The sequence below is a fragment of the Catharus ustulatus genome, chromosome 3 (genome assembly GCF_009819885.2).
Source record: "Catharus ustulatus isolate bCatUst1 chromosome 3, bCatUst1.pri.v2, whole genome shotgun sequence".
Lineage (NCBI taxonomy): Eukaryota > Metazoa > Chordata > Aves > Passeriformes > Turdidae > Catharus > Catharus ustulatus.
Window position 1 is genome coordinate 109,950,470 of NC_046223.1, and position 16,556 is coordinate 109,967,025.

The 16,556-nt window shown below is 47.0% G+C and overlaps 1 protein-coding gene and 1 non-coding gene across 2 annotated transcripts in view; both read right to left on the reverse strand.

The window, feature by feature from the left end:
• The window catches only part of HS1BP3 (HCLS1 binding protein 3), a 56,619-nt gene extending 55,241 nt beyond the window's left edge, over nucleotides 1–1,378 (reverse strand). The window contains exon 1 of the mRNA XM_033056625.2: nucleotides 1,299–1,378. Within this exon, the coding sequence (XP_032912516.1) occupies nucleotides 1,299–1,342 (44 nt within the window). The 5' untranslated portion in view covers nucleotides 1,343–1,378. The remainder of the gene's footprint in view (nucleotides 1–1,298) is intronic.
• Nucleotides 1,379–1,490: 112 nt separating this feature from the next.
• TRNAS-AGA lies at nucleotides 1,491–1,572 on the reverse strand. The gene has a single exon. It is a non-coding gene; the product is annotated as a tRNA-Ser (tRNA).
• Nucleotides 1,573–16,556: the final 14,984 nt, after the last annotated feature.

A 16,556-nucleotide genomic window follows, 5' to 3' on the forward strand; every position in this document is an offset into this window, starting at 1 on the left:
TGATAAAGTCAGCCCTGCCAGCAGCACCCAGCTCCAGCAACCTCTGTCCACCTCTCTCTGTCCATTTGGACAATGCTCCAGGTACATGGTGTGATCCTTGGGATATCCTGAGCAGGGCCAGGAGTTGGACTGAATGATCCAACTCAGCATATCCTATGATTCCATGATTTATATTACCACAGCAACTAGGAATCCTATTCCCAAAACAAGCATATGGAAAAAAGAGTGGAAAAGGTCACAACTATGTAACTATTTCACCTCAGAAGCTAGAAAATACGTTCACTTGCTAAAGTCTTAATCCCACACGTACATATATACCCAATTTTATCACTGAAAACATTCCAGTTTCAGTGGGACAATTTGCAAGCGGGGTCATTTTCAGTCTAACAACTGTAAAATTAATCCAGGTGTTTGGATTTATATTTCCAAGGCTAAACTTAATATAAATATAAAACATGTTAGTCACATCAGATACATTTGAAGGTTTGAGGCCACTGCTTCAAGGAAAGTCCAGCCCTGACAGAGCCAAATATTCAAGAATTAAATAATGGCTTTGAAGTTAAAGTGACTGAAATAGTCATTATTTATGTCCTAGGAGGTAACGACCTTGCTGAATCAACACTTCTGCTTCTCATATCTCATCTGATAGGAAACGCTTTCATGCGGTCTCAAATATCTCGTGGAAATTAAAAAAAAAAAAAAAGAAAAAAAAAAAAAGAAAGAGAGAGAGAGAGATCTATCAATTTCCCTACAAAAGACTGCCATAAGCATTTTCTTCTTGAGGCATTTCTCTTGAGCATTCCTTTACCCCATCTAGGAAAAGATACGGTTTAAAAACTTAACGCGAAGGAAAACAGCGCCCCTGCACCACGCAGGGGACAGCTTCGAGAAGGCGGAAAGGAGAATAAACTCTGATTGCCCATCCCTGGGCTCCAGGCAGAGCGGGCACAGCAGCGGGAATGGGCACCAGCCCAAGCACCGGTGACACCCCAGGGTAAATCCCAATCCCTGCCCACCCACCTCGGAACGCCGACCAGGAAAAGGCGTTCCTGGATGGCGACAGCACACGCTGCGCGAACAGCCGGAGTTACGCCAGAGGAGAGGGAACACAGCACGGCCGGGGCTGAGAAATGCAGGAAAACTGAGAACATCTGAAGCGCCCCGGGGCAAACCACGCAGCACTACCCGGCTTTCCCTCAGCTCGGCCGTCCCGCGCTCCTTCCCCTCCTTTCCCTTCCCTTCTCTCTTCCCCCGCTGTGGCCGGGCTGCCCCGGGCCCTGGCCCGCCCGCCCCGGTACCTGGTGGTGACGAGCACGGCGGGGGCCGCGCCGCGCTGCTCCATGGCCGCGGGAGGAGGGCCCGCCTCCCTGCCCGGGGCCGGGCCGGCCGCCCTGCCGGATGTCAGCCGGCGGCGGCTCCGGTGCAAAAACAGCCGGGGAAAAAAAAAAAAAAAAAACGTCCGGCACGGGGAGGAAAAGAGAAGCGCGGATCGTAGTCGGCAGGATTCGAACCTGCGCGGGGAGACCCCAATGGATTTCTAGTCCATCGCCTTAACCACTCGGCCACGACTACACCGACGGGCGGGAGTGCCGCGGTGCGAACCCCACTAACTCACCCCGCGCTTCCTCTTCCTCCCGAGCCTCGGAGCATCCCTGGCCGCTTCTCCTCCTCCACTAACTCACCCCGCGCTTCCTCTTCCTCCCGCCAGCGAAATTTCCGAGCCTCGGAGCATCCCTGGCCGCTTCTCCTCCTCCTCCTCGCGGGGAGCAGCCCGCACGCCTCTCCCTGCCCTGAAACAATGGGCACGGCTGCTCACCCAGCTCCGTCCGAGGCAGCGCCAGCCGGGTGCAAGCACAGGCACCCCCGCAGCCCTGGCTGTGTGCTCCGAAGTTCATTTCGGGAAAGAAGAGGGAAGCAGCCGGTCCTTCTGCCGCCCATCAGGCACCCTGGCCGGGCTGGGCAGCGCTGCTTTGTTTGCAGGCTGCTGGGCATACCTGGGCGCTTGGTTATCCTGCACTGCTGTGCAGAGCTCCTGCAGGGAAGCACTTGGGGAAAAGCCTTCGCACCGGGCTCAGCTTTGTGGGATCACGGAATTACAAAGGTGCTACGGTTGGAAAAGACCTCTAAGATCATGGGATCCAATCGTTTACCCATCCACCATGCTCACCGCTAATCCGTAACTCTTAAGTGCAACATCCACATGTTTTTTTTGAGTGCTTCTAGAGTCAACAGTTCCACAACTTCGCTGAGCAGACTGTCCCAATGCCTGACCATACTTTCAGTGAAGATTTTTTTCCTAATATCCAATTTTAACCTCTTTAGGTACAACTCGAGGCTATGTCTTCATGTGTCACTTGTTACTTGGGAGAAGAGATCGACCCCCACCTGGCTGCACCCTCCTTTCGTGTCGTAGAGAGTGATAATTTCCCCTCCTGAGCCTTCTTTTCTCCAGGTTAAACACCACCAGCTCCCTCAGCTGCTCCTCATCACATTTGTGCTCCAGACCCTTCTCACCAGCTCTGTTGTCCTTCTCTGGACAGACAGAAACCACAGGTGATGCCAGGGAATATTACAAAAATGATAAAAACCAGATGCTGACACTACGTCAATGCAGCCAGCCTCCAAACAGGCTCAGCATCTCAAGTGGATATGCAACAGTGTCCCCAGAGAGGAGCAGCCCTTGAAGGAGGACCTAGTGGGTGGATTAAGACTTTTCACCCCAGAAAAGAACGGCTGGAAGAGTTTGGGATCTGATTGAAATGTCAAAATCAAGAGAGGTCTGAAGTGGCAGACACATAACAGTCTTTTGATGCTTGTGGTGAAACAAGAAGTCTGAAATATGAAACCCATGAGTCAAAACAAAACAAAGGGAGACTACATAGGTGGGGTTCCTTCCTAAATCCCCATTGTTTTCCCTCCCTGCCACTACAAACCTTTTGTTAAGCAGAGTGTAAACACCACCACCCAGCTGCAGCCTTTCTGGCACAGGAGTTGCAGTTTCCAGAAGTGCTGCAAGCCACCAGAAAGTACTTTTGGGACATTAATTGTTCTCATGTGGCCTTTGAAGGGTTAAAAAGCCCTGGGGTGGAGTTGCTGAAAGCATATAATGAATGGTTTTATGGCTAAACAAATTGCTTCTCTAATGGCATTTTTCCCCCATTTGACTTCCTGGATAATGCAATTTATTCAGATAGTAACAAGGAGTAAGCAGCTGGCAGTTTAAATAGAGCAGGACCTGAGTTCCCACTGAAGCTTGTCGTGCTCACTGAGCAGTGTCCTTCCAGATGTTGCCAAGTGCCTGTGAAGGTGTTTCAAAAGCTGGGGATCTTCTCCCCAAACAGAAGTGTCTGCTTGGCCCCAGTAAGCAGCCACTCTTTGTCCTGGTGTATGCTGTGTCTGTGTGCTCATGAAGAAGTCCAAGCACTGCCTGTTTATCTCATTTCCTAACTAACCTTATCATATATGGCATTTTTATAACTCCACAGCCTATATGATTGTAACATACGAATAAAACAAGTGCCTCAGTGGTGCTAACCTCTGAAGCTGTGTAAATAATCAGCTGATTTTCCCATGAGGTTAGGGCAGGGTCTTTGTTCAGATGGTGACTGTGAAGAGTGAACCTCTGCATAAAAGGTGGACACAAATCAAACCTGTCAGGAGAAAACTAATGTGCCAATAGAGCTGTCTGCAGGAGCTAAGCATCAGCTTGCCTCTTTGAGAAGCAACCTCCCAGAATACTTGGAGTTTGATTCTCACGTTGCTTTGGATGCTACACGGAAAATTTCTTCCACTGAACTGATTTTTGACTCAATTATCCACCGGAAACCTGCAGGGGAAAGCCTATGGGAGAATGTGCAAAGGATCTGAGAACCAATACCAGTAATAGTCATCATTTATAAATGTGCATTTTCTTTCCTACTACTTGGGTTACCCTCAGCTGTTCCTCTCTCTTTCATGGTTGCTTTTGCCTCAGTTAAATTGCCTATGAGCAAAGGAAAGACAAAGAAACTCTCTGAAGTTTCAGGACTGTTTTCTTTGGGATTTATGGCTTTTTTCCCTGCCTCTTATTTCTACACTGCTGGCTGGTATGGTACATTGCTTGAATTATTTTTATCCATCTTTTTTCTGGTTGTTTTTTTCCCCCCTTTCTTTCTATACCCTCAATAAACTGAATCAGCATATTCATACAATCCGTATTTACTAGCCTAATTTATGCGTGGCCTCTGTAGTAAAACTCATAATTAATTAGCATGGAATTAGAATAGCCTAAATACAAATGCATGTTCTTTTACTGCAGGTATGTGTGGTACTGTACTAGACCCTCTGTGGTTTCTGCATAAAGGAGACAAGGCCAAAGATGACTGCCCCAAGTGGGAGAAAATACTCAAAGGAAAGGTCAGTCTGATTTCAGTCAAAAGCCTCTAGAAAGTGAAAGAAAAGAATGAGAGACAGTAATTAAGCTCAATAGGAGGTTGAAGGTTTTTTTGTCAAGATCTCTGAGTGCTGGGAAGTGTCTGTGTAAGAGGAGCTCATGCTGAAAAATGGTATCGTTCAAGCAGGCAAGGATAATAGCCCTCCCAACACAGAGGTAATGGAGAAGCCAGGTTTTAAACAGAGTTTATGGAGAAATGTGTGTAACCTCTTTAACAAGAGGTGTAGGTGTTTCATGAGTTAAGTGGCTGTTTCTGGTTTTACTACCACCATCATAAAAATCTTTTAGCTGTCATTTCACAGAAATAAAAGGAAAACGAGTTATTCTTAGAACTCAAAACTCAGATACCTACTATAAGTAAATCCCAACTGCAATACAATATCCTTATAAATGTCATGATTTTGGGGCACCTTTTGAACATATGGGTTCAGCAGTATGGTTCTGCTGATCTGGAAGTACCTGCTACATAACTATTTTATGGCCTGTGTCCTGAGCTGACTTCCTTAATAACCTTGTTTTTACACTGACATAGTCTAGGTTTCCACTTTACCCAGTGCCTTATCACTTTGTGCTATGAAACAAGAATATTTTCCCTCAGAGCTACTATGTCTAGTGCTGACAGGGCTCTCAGAGCAGAGGGCTCCTGGAGGCTCAGCAGCAGCTGGAAAACAAGTTCATATAATTTTTCCCCACTTCTTTGTTCCCTTCCATGACCAAGGTTTTTACTCTCCTTCTGCAGTACCTCTCTGCTCTTCTAACCACTGACTACACACAGGAGCAGGAACTGCAGGTGTTTCCTTCAGCACAAGGAAAAGCACTGAAAAACAGTGCAAAGGGGTTGAGGTGGTTCTTGTGCTTGTGAGTCAGCTCTTAGCAGGTGAGGTGGGCATCCCCTGCCACTCTGCATGGCCCTCTCATCAAACCTCTGCCCTGAAGCTCCCAGATCAGGGAGACCCGGCTTTGAGCCTGCCTCCCAAATGCTGCTCCCAGACACTCAGCACAGACCCGTGGTGTGTGGGTGTTACAGACCCAGGGCTCAGACACTCAGCTGAGAGTGACTGAGGCTCAGGACAGCACATCAGTTTTGTTGGGCTCTGGATCCGCTTTTCTGTCCACTAGAGAGCACTCAAATACCGCCTATAGACACGGGATGGGCACGGTGCTGACTGCAGTCCCCAGCTCCGTCTCATCGGGCTGATTCTGCATGCAGTGCAGTTGATTTTCTTCACAGTGTCTGGTAAACCATGAAACCCAGCCTTTGGGAGCCCTCTGCCCAGCTCCTGTCTGGCATCATTCACTCACACTCACAATCCCACCAACTCCACACTCAGCTCGTGCTAAAAACCTGCCTCTGGGACCAGTTACACTGGGATTTTCTACAGAGCTGAAGTCAGTCAGTGATGCAGTTGCAGTTAGGACTGGTGTTTGTATTTATTTTTGATACACAATTTACTCCCAGTAGCTGACTTTCACTGACACATAGCCCAGAGGGGTTTTCTCAGCCCCCTGCCCCAGCATGGATGTAAGGTGTGCAGTATGAGAAGGGTAAAGAAGAGCACCTGTGCTCGAGGGCTCCTCACCAACCATCTTCAGCAGGCACTGAGGACCCACAAAGGGTTAAAGCAAGGAAGAAAATCCTCTAAGAGCCCGATAAAAGACTGAGTGATTTGTGGCTGGGGTCTGTTCGTTCTGTTCGATGCAAACGGACTGCAGCCCTACAGTTTAATCCCTCTCTGTTCTTCACAGGGGCAGGGGAGATGAAGGGTCTCCATCAGGGTCAAGGTGTGACCCCATGAACTCATCCCAGGGTCGTGTCTGTCTCTTGTACACCGAGCAGGGACCAGCTCTCTCAGCACTGCATCCCTGCCTGGGTGTGATTCTTGGCAGCTCATGGATTTGCTTTTCATCTCCCCCAAAACAGCAGGAGAGCAGCAGTGAGTTTATAAGCCCAGAGGAAATTGTTCCACCAAGTTTTGAATCCCTGGCAGAGGACTCTAGCTGTAATCATGGCAGGATGAGGGGAAACCAGAGCCCTGCTTAGGGTATAGTAAATAAAATGCGAGGGCAGAGGAACATATTTAAAAACAAAATAAATCAGCTATGGAAACATGGTTTAAAAGCTGAACATGGAACTTTTTTCAGCCTTGATTTTGGAGAAATGCAATATAATTTCATTACTGAAAAATGCTGTGCTGAAATTCCAGTGAGATGATCACTCACTTATCACTCCTAACACTATTTGTTTTCGGATGACAATTACAAAACCCAGATGTGAACTACTAGGAGATTTTATATTATGACTGGGCTTCTCAGTGAGTTTCAAAGGTAGCCAAAATGGTAGATTTAAAGTTCACTCTTGTTATATGATGTGGTAAGGTTGTTGATAGCCTGTCATGGCAGTCTTTTAATCTACACACCTCCTAAACTCGTTATAGATTTATTCTGGAGAGAAGGGAGCAGACTTATAGAGCTGTTATTCATTATGCCTCATGCTTTCCCCCCCCACTTTAAACATTTAACCTGTAATATGATGAGCCACATGTCAGGAATAATCTAGTAGAAACCATAGGTAATCCCTGCTGAAAGATAAGCCTGGCTCTTGACCTGCTGCAGCCCTAGAATTAAAATTCCACCTCTCTTAAGTTTGGGGGTCCTAGGTAAATCATGGGTAAGTTTCATGGTAGCCAGTGAGGAAGAAAAGATGAGACTTCCTGGTTTGCCTCAGTTTAATAAAACCAAACCCTAAAATACAGAAAATTGTCTCAATTATTCAAAAACCATATCTACAGTAGATAGATACAGTAATTTTTTTCCCCCTAAAGAAACCATAGTTTTTGGGTAGTTGAGTCTTTACATAGCAGCCATGGAAAGTATTTCCCCAGTGCAGGAAAAGTGAAGGAATAGTGTTGGGCAGTCAATAACTGCACAAGTTTACACCTAAATATGTTGCCAAATTTTTCAAGTCCATCTTCACCACACACCTGACTGAAGCTGGTGCCCAAGGATTTTACTAATCACTTCCCCCACTCCCACCAAATAAGCTCTGGAGGTGTTTATGTTTGTGCTGAGTTATTTAGATGGAGATGAGCAAGAACCCAAGGCCTGCTTGGTGTTGGTGCTGGCTCCTGGTTGCTCATTACTGTGTGAAAGTGTGGAAGGGAGTCCCTTTGTGCAGATTCCTGACTGTAAGTGTAAAGGCTGAGGGCGATGGAGACCCAGGCTTCTCTGCTGAACTACTCACCAGAGCACAGTGTGAACCATCCAGGTTACAGCTGGCCAGGTTTTGTTCCTGGATTTCCTTTTAAAATGAGGAAACTTTTCAGGGTCATTGTTGGAACTATTCCTCCATTTTATGAGCGATTCTGGACCTGACTGAAATTCTCCCAAAAGGAGGAATTTCAACTTTTGGAATTAGCAAGAAAATGAGAAAGGGCTGGGAGGTGAAGGGGTGTTAGTATGTTATTCTTCAGTACTTCTTCCTAAAAAGCTGTGTGCAATTGCTCCATCTGTTGCTCCATGTATTGCCAATCTCTGTGGCTGCTCTCCGGTGAAAAACACTGCAGTGACCCAATGACCCATTTTAACCAAACACAACAGATGAGGGAATGGCTGGACAACTTTCAGCTCCTCCAACCATTGTAAAACCTGGCAGCTCAATAGGTGAGAGGCCAGGATTTATGTGCCTCTAAGGGAAAAGCTGAGGCATAAACTCAGCAGATACCTGTTTGATTTGGCTCACCAGTCGCTTCTCATATACCTCCTGTGTGTGATGGAAATAAAAAGGAAGTACAATGCAGGTTTTTTGTAAACTGAGTTGCATTGGTTCTGCTGCATTTTTTTTCAGTCCAAGATAACTAAAGTGGCAGGTGCCATGAGAGCCAGTTCAATAGCCCAACCTTTTGTAGGTGACAGCAAGCCAGGATAGTGACCAGTTATCCAAGGAGATCTGCAAGATGCCTCTGTCTCAGCATGACCCATCTCATCAACCAGTCATTCATACACAGCTGTGATAGGAAAGTGAACATCTTTCCAGGTCATTGCTGTTTCTTTCAGAAGCTGAGTTTAGCTCACAGATGCTTTACAACAGGCATTTTGAGTCAGATGCTCTTACCTAGAAAGTGGCTAACAGATTCTGGGTTTCACCAGGTCATGGCTGTTTATATTCATGTTTTTTAATGAAGTTATTTGTGGCTGCAATTGTGAAGGTGTTATGAAGCAGTAACTACTTGCCTATCCAGTGTCACACAGTGATACTATTCTTCTTTAAATTAGATTTTGACCTGATCAACATCTTGCTCTGTGCTGATCTGGTAGACTGACTTTGTAGTCAATGGACAAAAGGAGAAATTCTGGTCCAAAGAGTGGCACAGCTGATGTGTGTCTAACAAATCTCATGTTGTAGATTAAGTAATCTACTCAATATATAGTGAAGTAGCACTATAGGGGTGTTGGAGATTTTGGAGAAGGGTAGGTGATTGTGGGTGATTGTGCTTCAGAAAGACAGAGGAAAAACCATTCCCAGAGAGAGATGTAGCTGTTTATGGTACAGTGGTGTGGCAATCATTTTGGATATTTTTCTCATGAGTCAAGTTTTCAGCTTTCTGTAGTGCAAGAAACAACCACCACCTGGTGAGAGAAACAATCAGCCTGAGGAGAATGGAAATGAAGTCTCCTTGGGAGACCACATTGTTCAAGCTGGTCCTACAACCAGCTGTTTTTATTCCTGGTTCATATGACTGGAGTCTTAGCTGGAATCAGTCACATGTGGGTTCAAAGCTACAATTACAAAACCAGAATGGTAATTGCTACCCAAGCATTACACAGTCAGGGGAAGTGGTCTGGGCAGTGCTGAGCTGGGGAGTAAAAAGTGAATTAAGGAAAAGTTGGTTGCATGGAAGGTGCTCTTCCCTCCTGACACTCTACCAGGAACATCCATTCCATCCCTGTGCAAAATTGTAAATACACCTTTAGTATTTCCTTAATCCTTTTCCCAAACTGCCCACAACAGCAGTCAGGTACCTGTTGAAAAGAGAGGGAAAAACTAAGATGGGAAGGAGTGTGACTGTCCCAGAATTCCAGAGAGCTCTGGCTGACATCCCTTCCCAAGGCAATATTCTTCATTGTTCTTGGTGCCAGCTTCTCAGCTCCCCACCAGATACCAAAGGCACAGACCTTTCTTCCAGCAAGAAAAGCCACTGCTCCTTGGCTGGCTAAGGTTCAGCCCAGCCATGCTGGAATAGCTTTTGAAGGAATGAAGGCAAGGCCACAGACAATCCTGACAATGACCTAGGTTTCCTACATCAGCCCATCAGGTACCCTGACCTGATCTCCAGGGTCTCCAGCATTTCATTTACCCAAGTAAATTAAATAGTGCCAGGGAGCCAGGTCAGCACTGCACAGATTGAAGAGCGTCTCTGGTGTGGTTTTGGACTCAGACCCTGATGAAGAGTTCCTGGGGCTGTTCAGTTGTTAACATGGGCTGGGGACCTTTCTCAGCTGACAGCTTGTACATGACCATCAGTCTTAGAGATGATGGGAGTTTATCCATGTGGACATAGGCTGATCCACAGCATGTGACCTTGGTACCAATGAGTGTTTCTACAAAATTTAATGTGCATGTACAGATGTAGCCCAAGTGGCTACCTCTTCTTGCACAATTATGTCTGTCTGAAGAGCTCATGAGTCTTTATATTCACAACCTGTCTTATAAATATTGCATCCACAAGCCATTACTGTACAGAGGAAAAAGCTACAGAGAAGATTCAGAGGAAAAAGCTACAGAGAAGATTCAGATCTGGGTTCACTTGCAGTTTCCTCACTGCTAATTCATCAAGGACAACCTTTAACTGTCCTTGTGCCTTTGACTCTTATAAAAACTGTCAGCCAAGAGTAAATCTGCATGCAGGATGAGGTCCTACAGAAAGGAGAGAGGCCGAATTTAACACCTCCTTGTTCCAAGTGTGAAGTGTTGATTAGCAATCAGCAGCTGCCCTCCCAACAATCATTTAATTTCATTTTATACAGGATCCAGTCATATTAAGTCATTTTGAGCTGCACTTTTCTTCTGGACACAGATGAAGGAGCCCAAAATGGCATATTTTGACTTACTAACCTAGTGAGACCAATGTGTGAACCACAAAAATAGGCAGAGCTCCCTGGACACTGCTGAAGCAACCCCCACACAGTGCTGTGCTCTTCAAGGATTTCTTCAGTATCAGAAAGTCCCATCTTATTTTTTTCCTACTAAATTCTGATGATCTTCTCATAAGATCGCGTGCTCAGGTGCTAAAATAGGTACGTGGTGTTTCTCTGCAGGATGCTCAGGACACCCCTGTAGACTCACTGAATCATCTACATTGGAAAAGGTCTAAAGACATCATGCTGGTCAATTAGGCAGAAGGTTAGAATGTCCCCCTCTCTTCTGAGGCAGAAGCTGGAGGTCTGGATGTCTCAGGTAGCACCATATATTCACATTAAAGAGTCTGATATTTCCTCAGGTGTCTGAACCTGCATGAAAGTGTTCTGGTGTGTAAGGACAGACAAGTGTGCAAAGCAAAGCAAGCATGTTCCCTGCATTAAATATAAATCATAGAATCAAAAAAAGCCTGGGTTGGAAGGGACCTTAAATACCATCTTGTTCTGCCACCCCCTTACTGTCGTGGCCAGGGACCCTTTCCACTAGATCAGGTTGCTCAGGGCCTCATCCAACCTGACCTTGTACACTTCAGGGATAGGACAGCCCCAGCTTCTCTGGGCAACCTGTGCCTGTGCCTCACCACCCTCACAATAAAGAATTTCTTCCTATCATCCAATCTAAATATCTCCTTTAGTTTTTGTATAAAACTGTCCCTCCTTGTCCTATCACTGCTTGCATAAAAAAAATTCTCTTCTTTTCTCTAAGCCCCCTGTAAGTGCTGTAAGGGTGCAGTGAGGTCTCCCCAGAGCCTTCTCTTCTCCAGCCTGAGCTGCCCCAGCTCCCTCAGCCTGTCTCCACAGGAAAGATGTTCCACCCCTGGGATCATCTTTGTGTCCTACTATAAATAACAGGTCCATGCCTTTCTTGCTGAGGCAGAAACAGATGCTACCCAAATACTGATGTCAGTACAGCCCACACCAGCTTGTCTGCAAAGAGCTGGGAGAGGCAGCTGTGAATACACACCACTATGATGTGTTAGGAAATCAAGGTCATCCCTAATAGGGCACTTGACACTGATGTGTGTCAGTGGCTTCATCCATGCAGCTGACCCTGTCCAGAAGCATGCCTTTAACTTTAGTGGGAGAGCTAAATAAATGTGTGGGGGCTGCAGAATGTCATACATTGCATGTATCTCCTTTTATTGCACTTACCAATAGAAAGATATATAGGCAGAAAACTTGTTCTAAGGTACACCTCAAAACTTTGCAAAGCAAGATGTGATTTGTATTTCTTTATATTTGTTCAACTCGATGACTCTTTGAGACAGTCTCAAATGTGAAATAAGATGGAACTTCACCTGATACACGCATAGTAAAAACTTCAACATCTGATCCTGCAACTCACACTCAAGTCTGTCTAATGCACACCACAGAAAAAAAGGATGTGCCCACAAAATGTGCTCCTATCTGCAGCCGGTTTTCCATCTCCCTCCTTTTTACACAGGGCACACTTGTACTGGGCTGCTTCACCTGTATTCCACAGCCTACATGGAGAGAAACCAGAGTGGATGCCCTCCAAACTGCTAGTGCCTTCCACATTCCATCGGTGCCTCGGGAAACACCTCACACAGAGCCCCAGTGCTATAAATCCCTTTTCCAGGAGATGGTGCTCCTGCCCTGGGAGAGCCTTCCCAGGGCTCGCACACTTCCAGAGGATGCTCGGTCCCTCCGCAGCCACCCGGCCCCTCTGCTGAGCTGGGATGGGGTGACCCTGTGGGATGGGTACTTTCCTGAGCTTCTCATGATGCTCAGCAGCTGAAGGAGAAAGAGGTCCACGGCATGAATTTTTGTTTACGAAGCAAAAAGTTGGAAAAGTCAAGATGTAAAAGGAAAGCAGAAATTGTAGGGTTAAAATGCAGAACTGGGTAGGAGACCAGAAGGTACCAGTGGTAGGAATTAGTTTTGAGCTGCTCAGTTTGCCCCGTGGTGTGTGCTGGTGTCTGTGGGGCCTTTCAGGTGAGAGTCACCTCTCCTGTCAGCCCAAACCCCCACATCTGTCAGGGAAGGACGTGCTGCCCTGGCAGGGACGTCAGGAACAATCTTTGATGGAAGTGCTGCAGACCACGCAAAGCTGCAATCAAACACGGCTTTGCACCACATCCTTTCCCCACCCACACACCCACCTTCCTCCATTCCTTCTCCTCACAGCCCAGCACAGCAGCAGGCACAGAGGAGTGAAGGCAGGGAGGAGTGCTGGGCTGGAGCTGAGGGGTGGCAGGTCTGCTCTGCTGACCCCCAAGGCTTGTTGGTGTCCCCAGAGTAACTGTCCAGGAAACCAAATCTGCCAGAATTTAGTTCCATTGGTCAGGTCTGGCACAGAAAATAAAAGCATGGGATTAGAGCACTGAAGTGAATGAGAGATAAAAGGTAACAATGCCAAAGGACAGGAAGATAATTTAAAGGGTAAAAGAAAAAACCCAAACACCTTCCTTCCATGCTCATAGTGATGAACAGCTACATCCAGAAAGTTATGAGTGAGATAACTGGAGTTTTTATTAGAGTTATTACCAATAACTGGAGTTGCTGGTAAGACTTTGAATTGCAATGGAAAGCAAAGGGCTTGGTTTTTGGATGGAGAAATTCTGTCTCAAGTGGCAGAAAAGTTAGCCTGACACCACAGTCATGGCTGGGAAGGGATAGGGAGAGGGCAAAGAAGGGAACTCCTAGGAGTAGCTGGGAAATGGAAAGATCAGGGTGAGGTACTCTGTTCCTTTTCTGGTGTTCCCTTAGGTATCTGCTGGCAAATATTCTCCCAGCCAAGTCTCCCCTCCTCTCTCCTGATGCCTCCAAATCTGAAGAGCCTTCACAGAGGGACTGGGAGCTGGAGGACAAGAAGCTGGGGAGGAACACAATGATGGGGAAAACTGATGAGAGAAAAAAAGACTGAGTGGAGATCAAAGGATTTAACACATAAGGAATCATAGAGCAGAGCTTGAAGAGAGCTGTAGGACAAGGCTTCCCCTCATAACACCTCACTTGTTCTCCCAGGGGTGGGGAGGAGGCAGCTGATGGCTTTCTTGACCTATGTGACAGCTGTCTCAGCTGGGCTCAGTGTTGATGCTGTAGGAGCTGCTTTCTGCAGGTACTGCTCTCCCTCCAGGAACTAGCAGTGGGAAGAAGATGGTTAGTTAGGCTGAAAAGGAACCCAGAATGAAGGGAAGTGAATCCCACCCCTTCCAACTAGATGCTGGCCTAGACTTCCACCGTGAGGACACTTGGGGTGAGTCATCACCATGACCCAGCATCTGTGCTTGGTGCAATGACAAATTTACTTGCTGACTCTGCACTTTTCAAAAGCAGAGTCAGCTTTTAATTTTTTTTTTTTTTAAATTGGCTGTGTGCTCAACTGTGTTTTGACTCGCTATTTTCAGGTGGCTTATGCCAGACCCTGTCGACCAGCTGCTGAATAGGACAATTTTCCCAGAGGGGATACTGGAAAGCCCTTTTCAAGAAGCTTTTTTGTTTCCAGAAGGATTGAACTCTCTGCAAAGTATTTCCTGTCCCCTAGCTAGAGCACAGTGCTCAAATAGAAAGTGATGTGGGACAAGCACAGCTTTAGGCAGCCAGACTGAGCTGATGTCTGGGCCTGAAGCAAAGCAGCCCATGGGGTCCTTGAATCCATCTGATGTTTCATGCATGGAGTTTGTACCTTGATTTGTCTTATCTTCCCTGGCTATCCCTGAGCAGACAATCAGAAAGAATTCAGCTTGGCTTCAGTTTAAGTAAGTTTTGGAAGGAGTTGCTGGAAGATTTGGAAAGAAAACGATGCTGTTGCTTAGCTACTTGCTGAGCTGGCCCTGCCGTCACTTGTAGCCATCTCACCAGAAGATATTTGTTAAGTGGAGGCCCAAGAGGCTTCTTGTGTGGTCACTACATGAAAACACACTCTTCCAAATAGCCACCAGCATCAATAGTCTGATCACTGAACTTCCCCAAGGCTTGAAAAGCTGGTGGAGCCCAAATGGCTCAGCTAACAGAAACAGCTGCAAACACCAGTTTTGAAACATGGAGGGGGTTTGTCACTGCATCTTATTTCTATTCCACCAGAAAGGGCTGATGACAGGGAAGGTGAGGTGCAGGTGCAGAGACCTGAGATTGTGGCTGTGGTAATTCCTTGAGGATTTCCCTTCTGCCTCAGTCTCCTACTTTGAGAAGTGCCATGCCTGGTGGGGTTCTAGTTAAATCAAATTCATCCCTGTGCTGAGGAGCATCAGTAGGGCAGCCCTTCTGCCAGGCTGGGATCTTGTCCACAGCTGTACAAGAGAGAATAGCCATGGTAGGATGATTCACCATGACCAGGATTCAATCCCTGTGCGTGGAAATTATTCAGTGCTCCACACACAAAGGTGCCCAACCACCGTGGGCAATGCAGGAGGGCCAGTAGGGCAGTGATGGGCACAAAAGTAGGGAGTGGAAGAAGGGAGACTGCAACAGAGGGGACAAGCCCAAGTGTCAGCCAGGCAGGAATGTTTCTTTCCTGACCCTGAAGCAATCACCATCCAAAAAATGTTCCCAGTAAGAAAACTGGCTTAGTGAGAAGACTGTCCCCTTCTTCCCAGAAACCTGACCAGAAGGGTGTATTGGGCAAGGGAGGGAGACTGTAGTGGGACATGGTACAAGCTGTTTCAGGAGTCAGGATACCTCCTGGGCGTACAAACATTGGCTTCATGTTACTTGGGACTGGGTCTTAGGGAAAAAAATAGAGGCAAATGTGGCCCTTTATCTTCATCTTAGGTTTTGGCACACTTCTGATTTAATACTCTGTGAACAGGGTGTCAGGACAGTCTCAAAACTGTGTTTTTCAGCCCATGATAGAAATACCAAGAGGATTTTTAAGTGGAAGAGCAAAGAGAGATGGAGCAAGTGAGCAGGGCTGGAGCCAGGATCACCACACTGGTTGAGGGGCCCCATGGGCAGGAGCTGTGCCCACAGCAGTGGGGAGTGCCCTCAGGAGGAACTAGTCCATTTGCTGGTGAAGCTGAACGGACATAAAATCTCCCTCAGTTATGTGGGTGTTTTTTTCTGTATAAACTTGCTAATTGAGTTGTAAAATAAAACTGCAGCCTTTCCTCTCCAATTTCTGCTGCTGCAGCAGCGTGCTAATTTGGGTTTGGAAGGGGGCTGGTAGAAGGTGGCTTTTTGCCAGCATGAAATTATGCACAAACTTTTGCAGTGGGAGAGAAGGGAGCCCATCCCCAGCACAGGGAAGGACTGGGGGCAGGAGCTGCTGTGCTGCTGCGCAGGGCTCAGGGGGCTTGGGAAGGTCCTGCAGCTGGGCTGGGCTGATGGAAATTCAAGAAAGCCCAAAAGGGTTTAAATGAGGCTGCAATGGAGAACAGATGGGAAAGTCAGTGCTTGTGCATCTCGATAGACGCTGTGTGGTTGAGAGGATGAGCTGTGGGATTTCACATCTACCCTCTGGCTCGGCTGGGCAGGATTTGATGCTTGGGTTTGTGTACCTGTGTGTGTTTGTGTGTACCTCTGTGTGTGTTTGTGTGCATACCTGTGTGTGTGTGTACCTGTGTGTGTGCTTGTGTGGTGCATACCTGTGTGTGTGTGTGTGTGTGTGTTTATGTGTGTGTGTTCATGTGCCTTCTGATGCAGGTGTGTGTACCTGGTGCTCACAGCCGTGTGTCCTTGTCACTGGGGTTGTGTGGGGTGTGTGTGCCTGTGTCTGGGTCTCCATACAGACAGGGAACGCAGGGATCTGGCTCTTGTCACCCAGCAGCACAAGGCTCTGTCATGGGGACAGCTGCACAAAGGGACAGGGATGGTGTGGTGCAAACTGATGCACAGGAACCCATTGCTCAGCTCTGCCAGCTCACAGCAGGCAGGGATTTGGCCCTGGTGCCCACAGTGGGGGCTGAGAAGAAGACTGGTCTGTGGGCAAAAAAAAATGTGGGGAAAGAACAAACAGGAAGCACAGCTG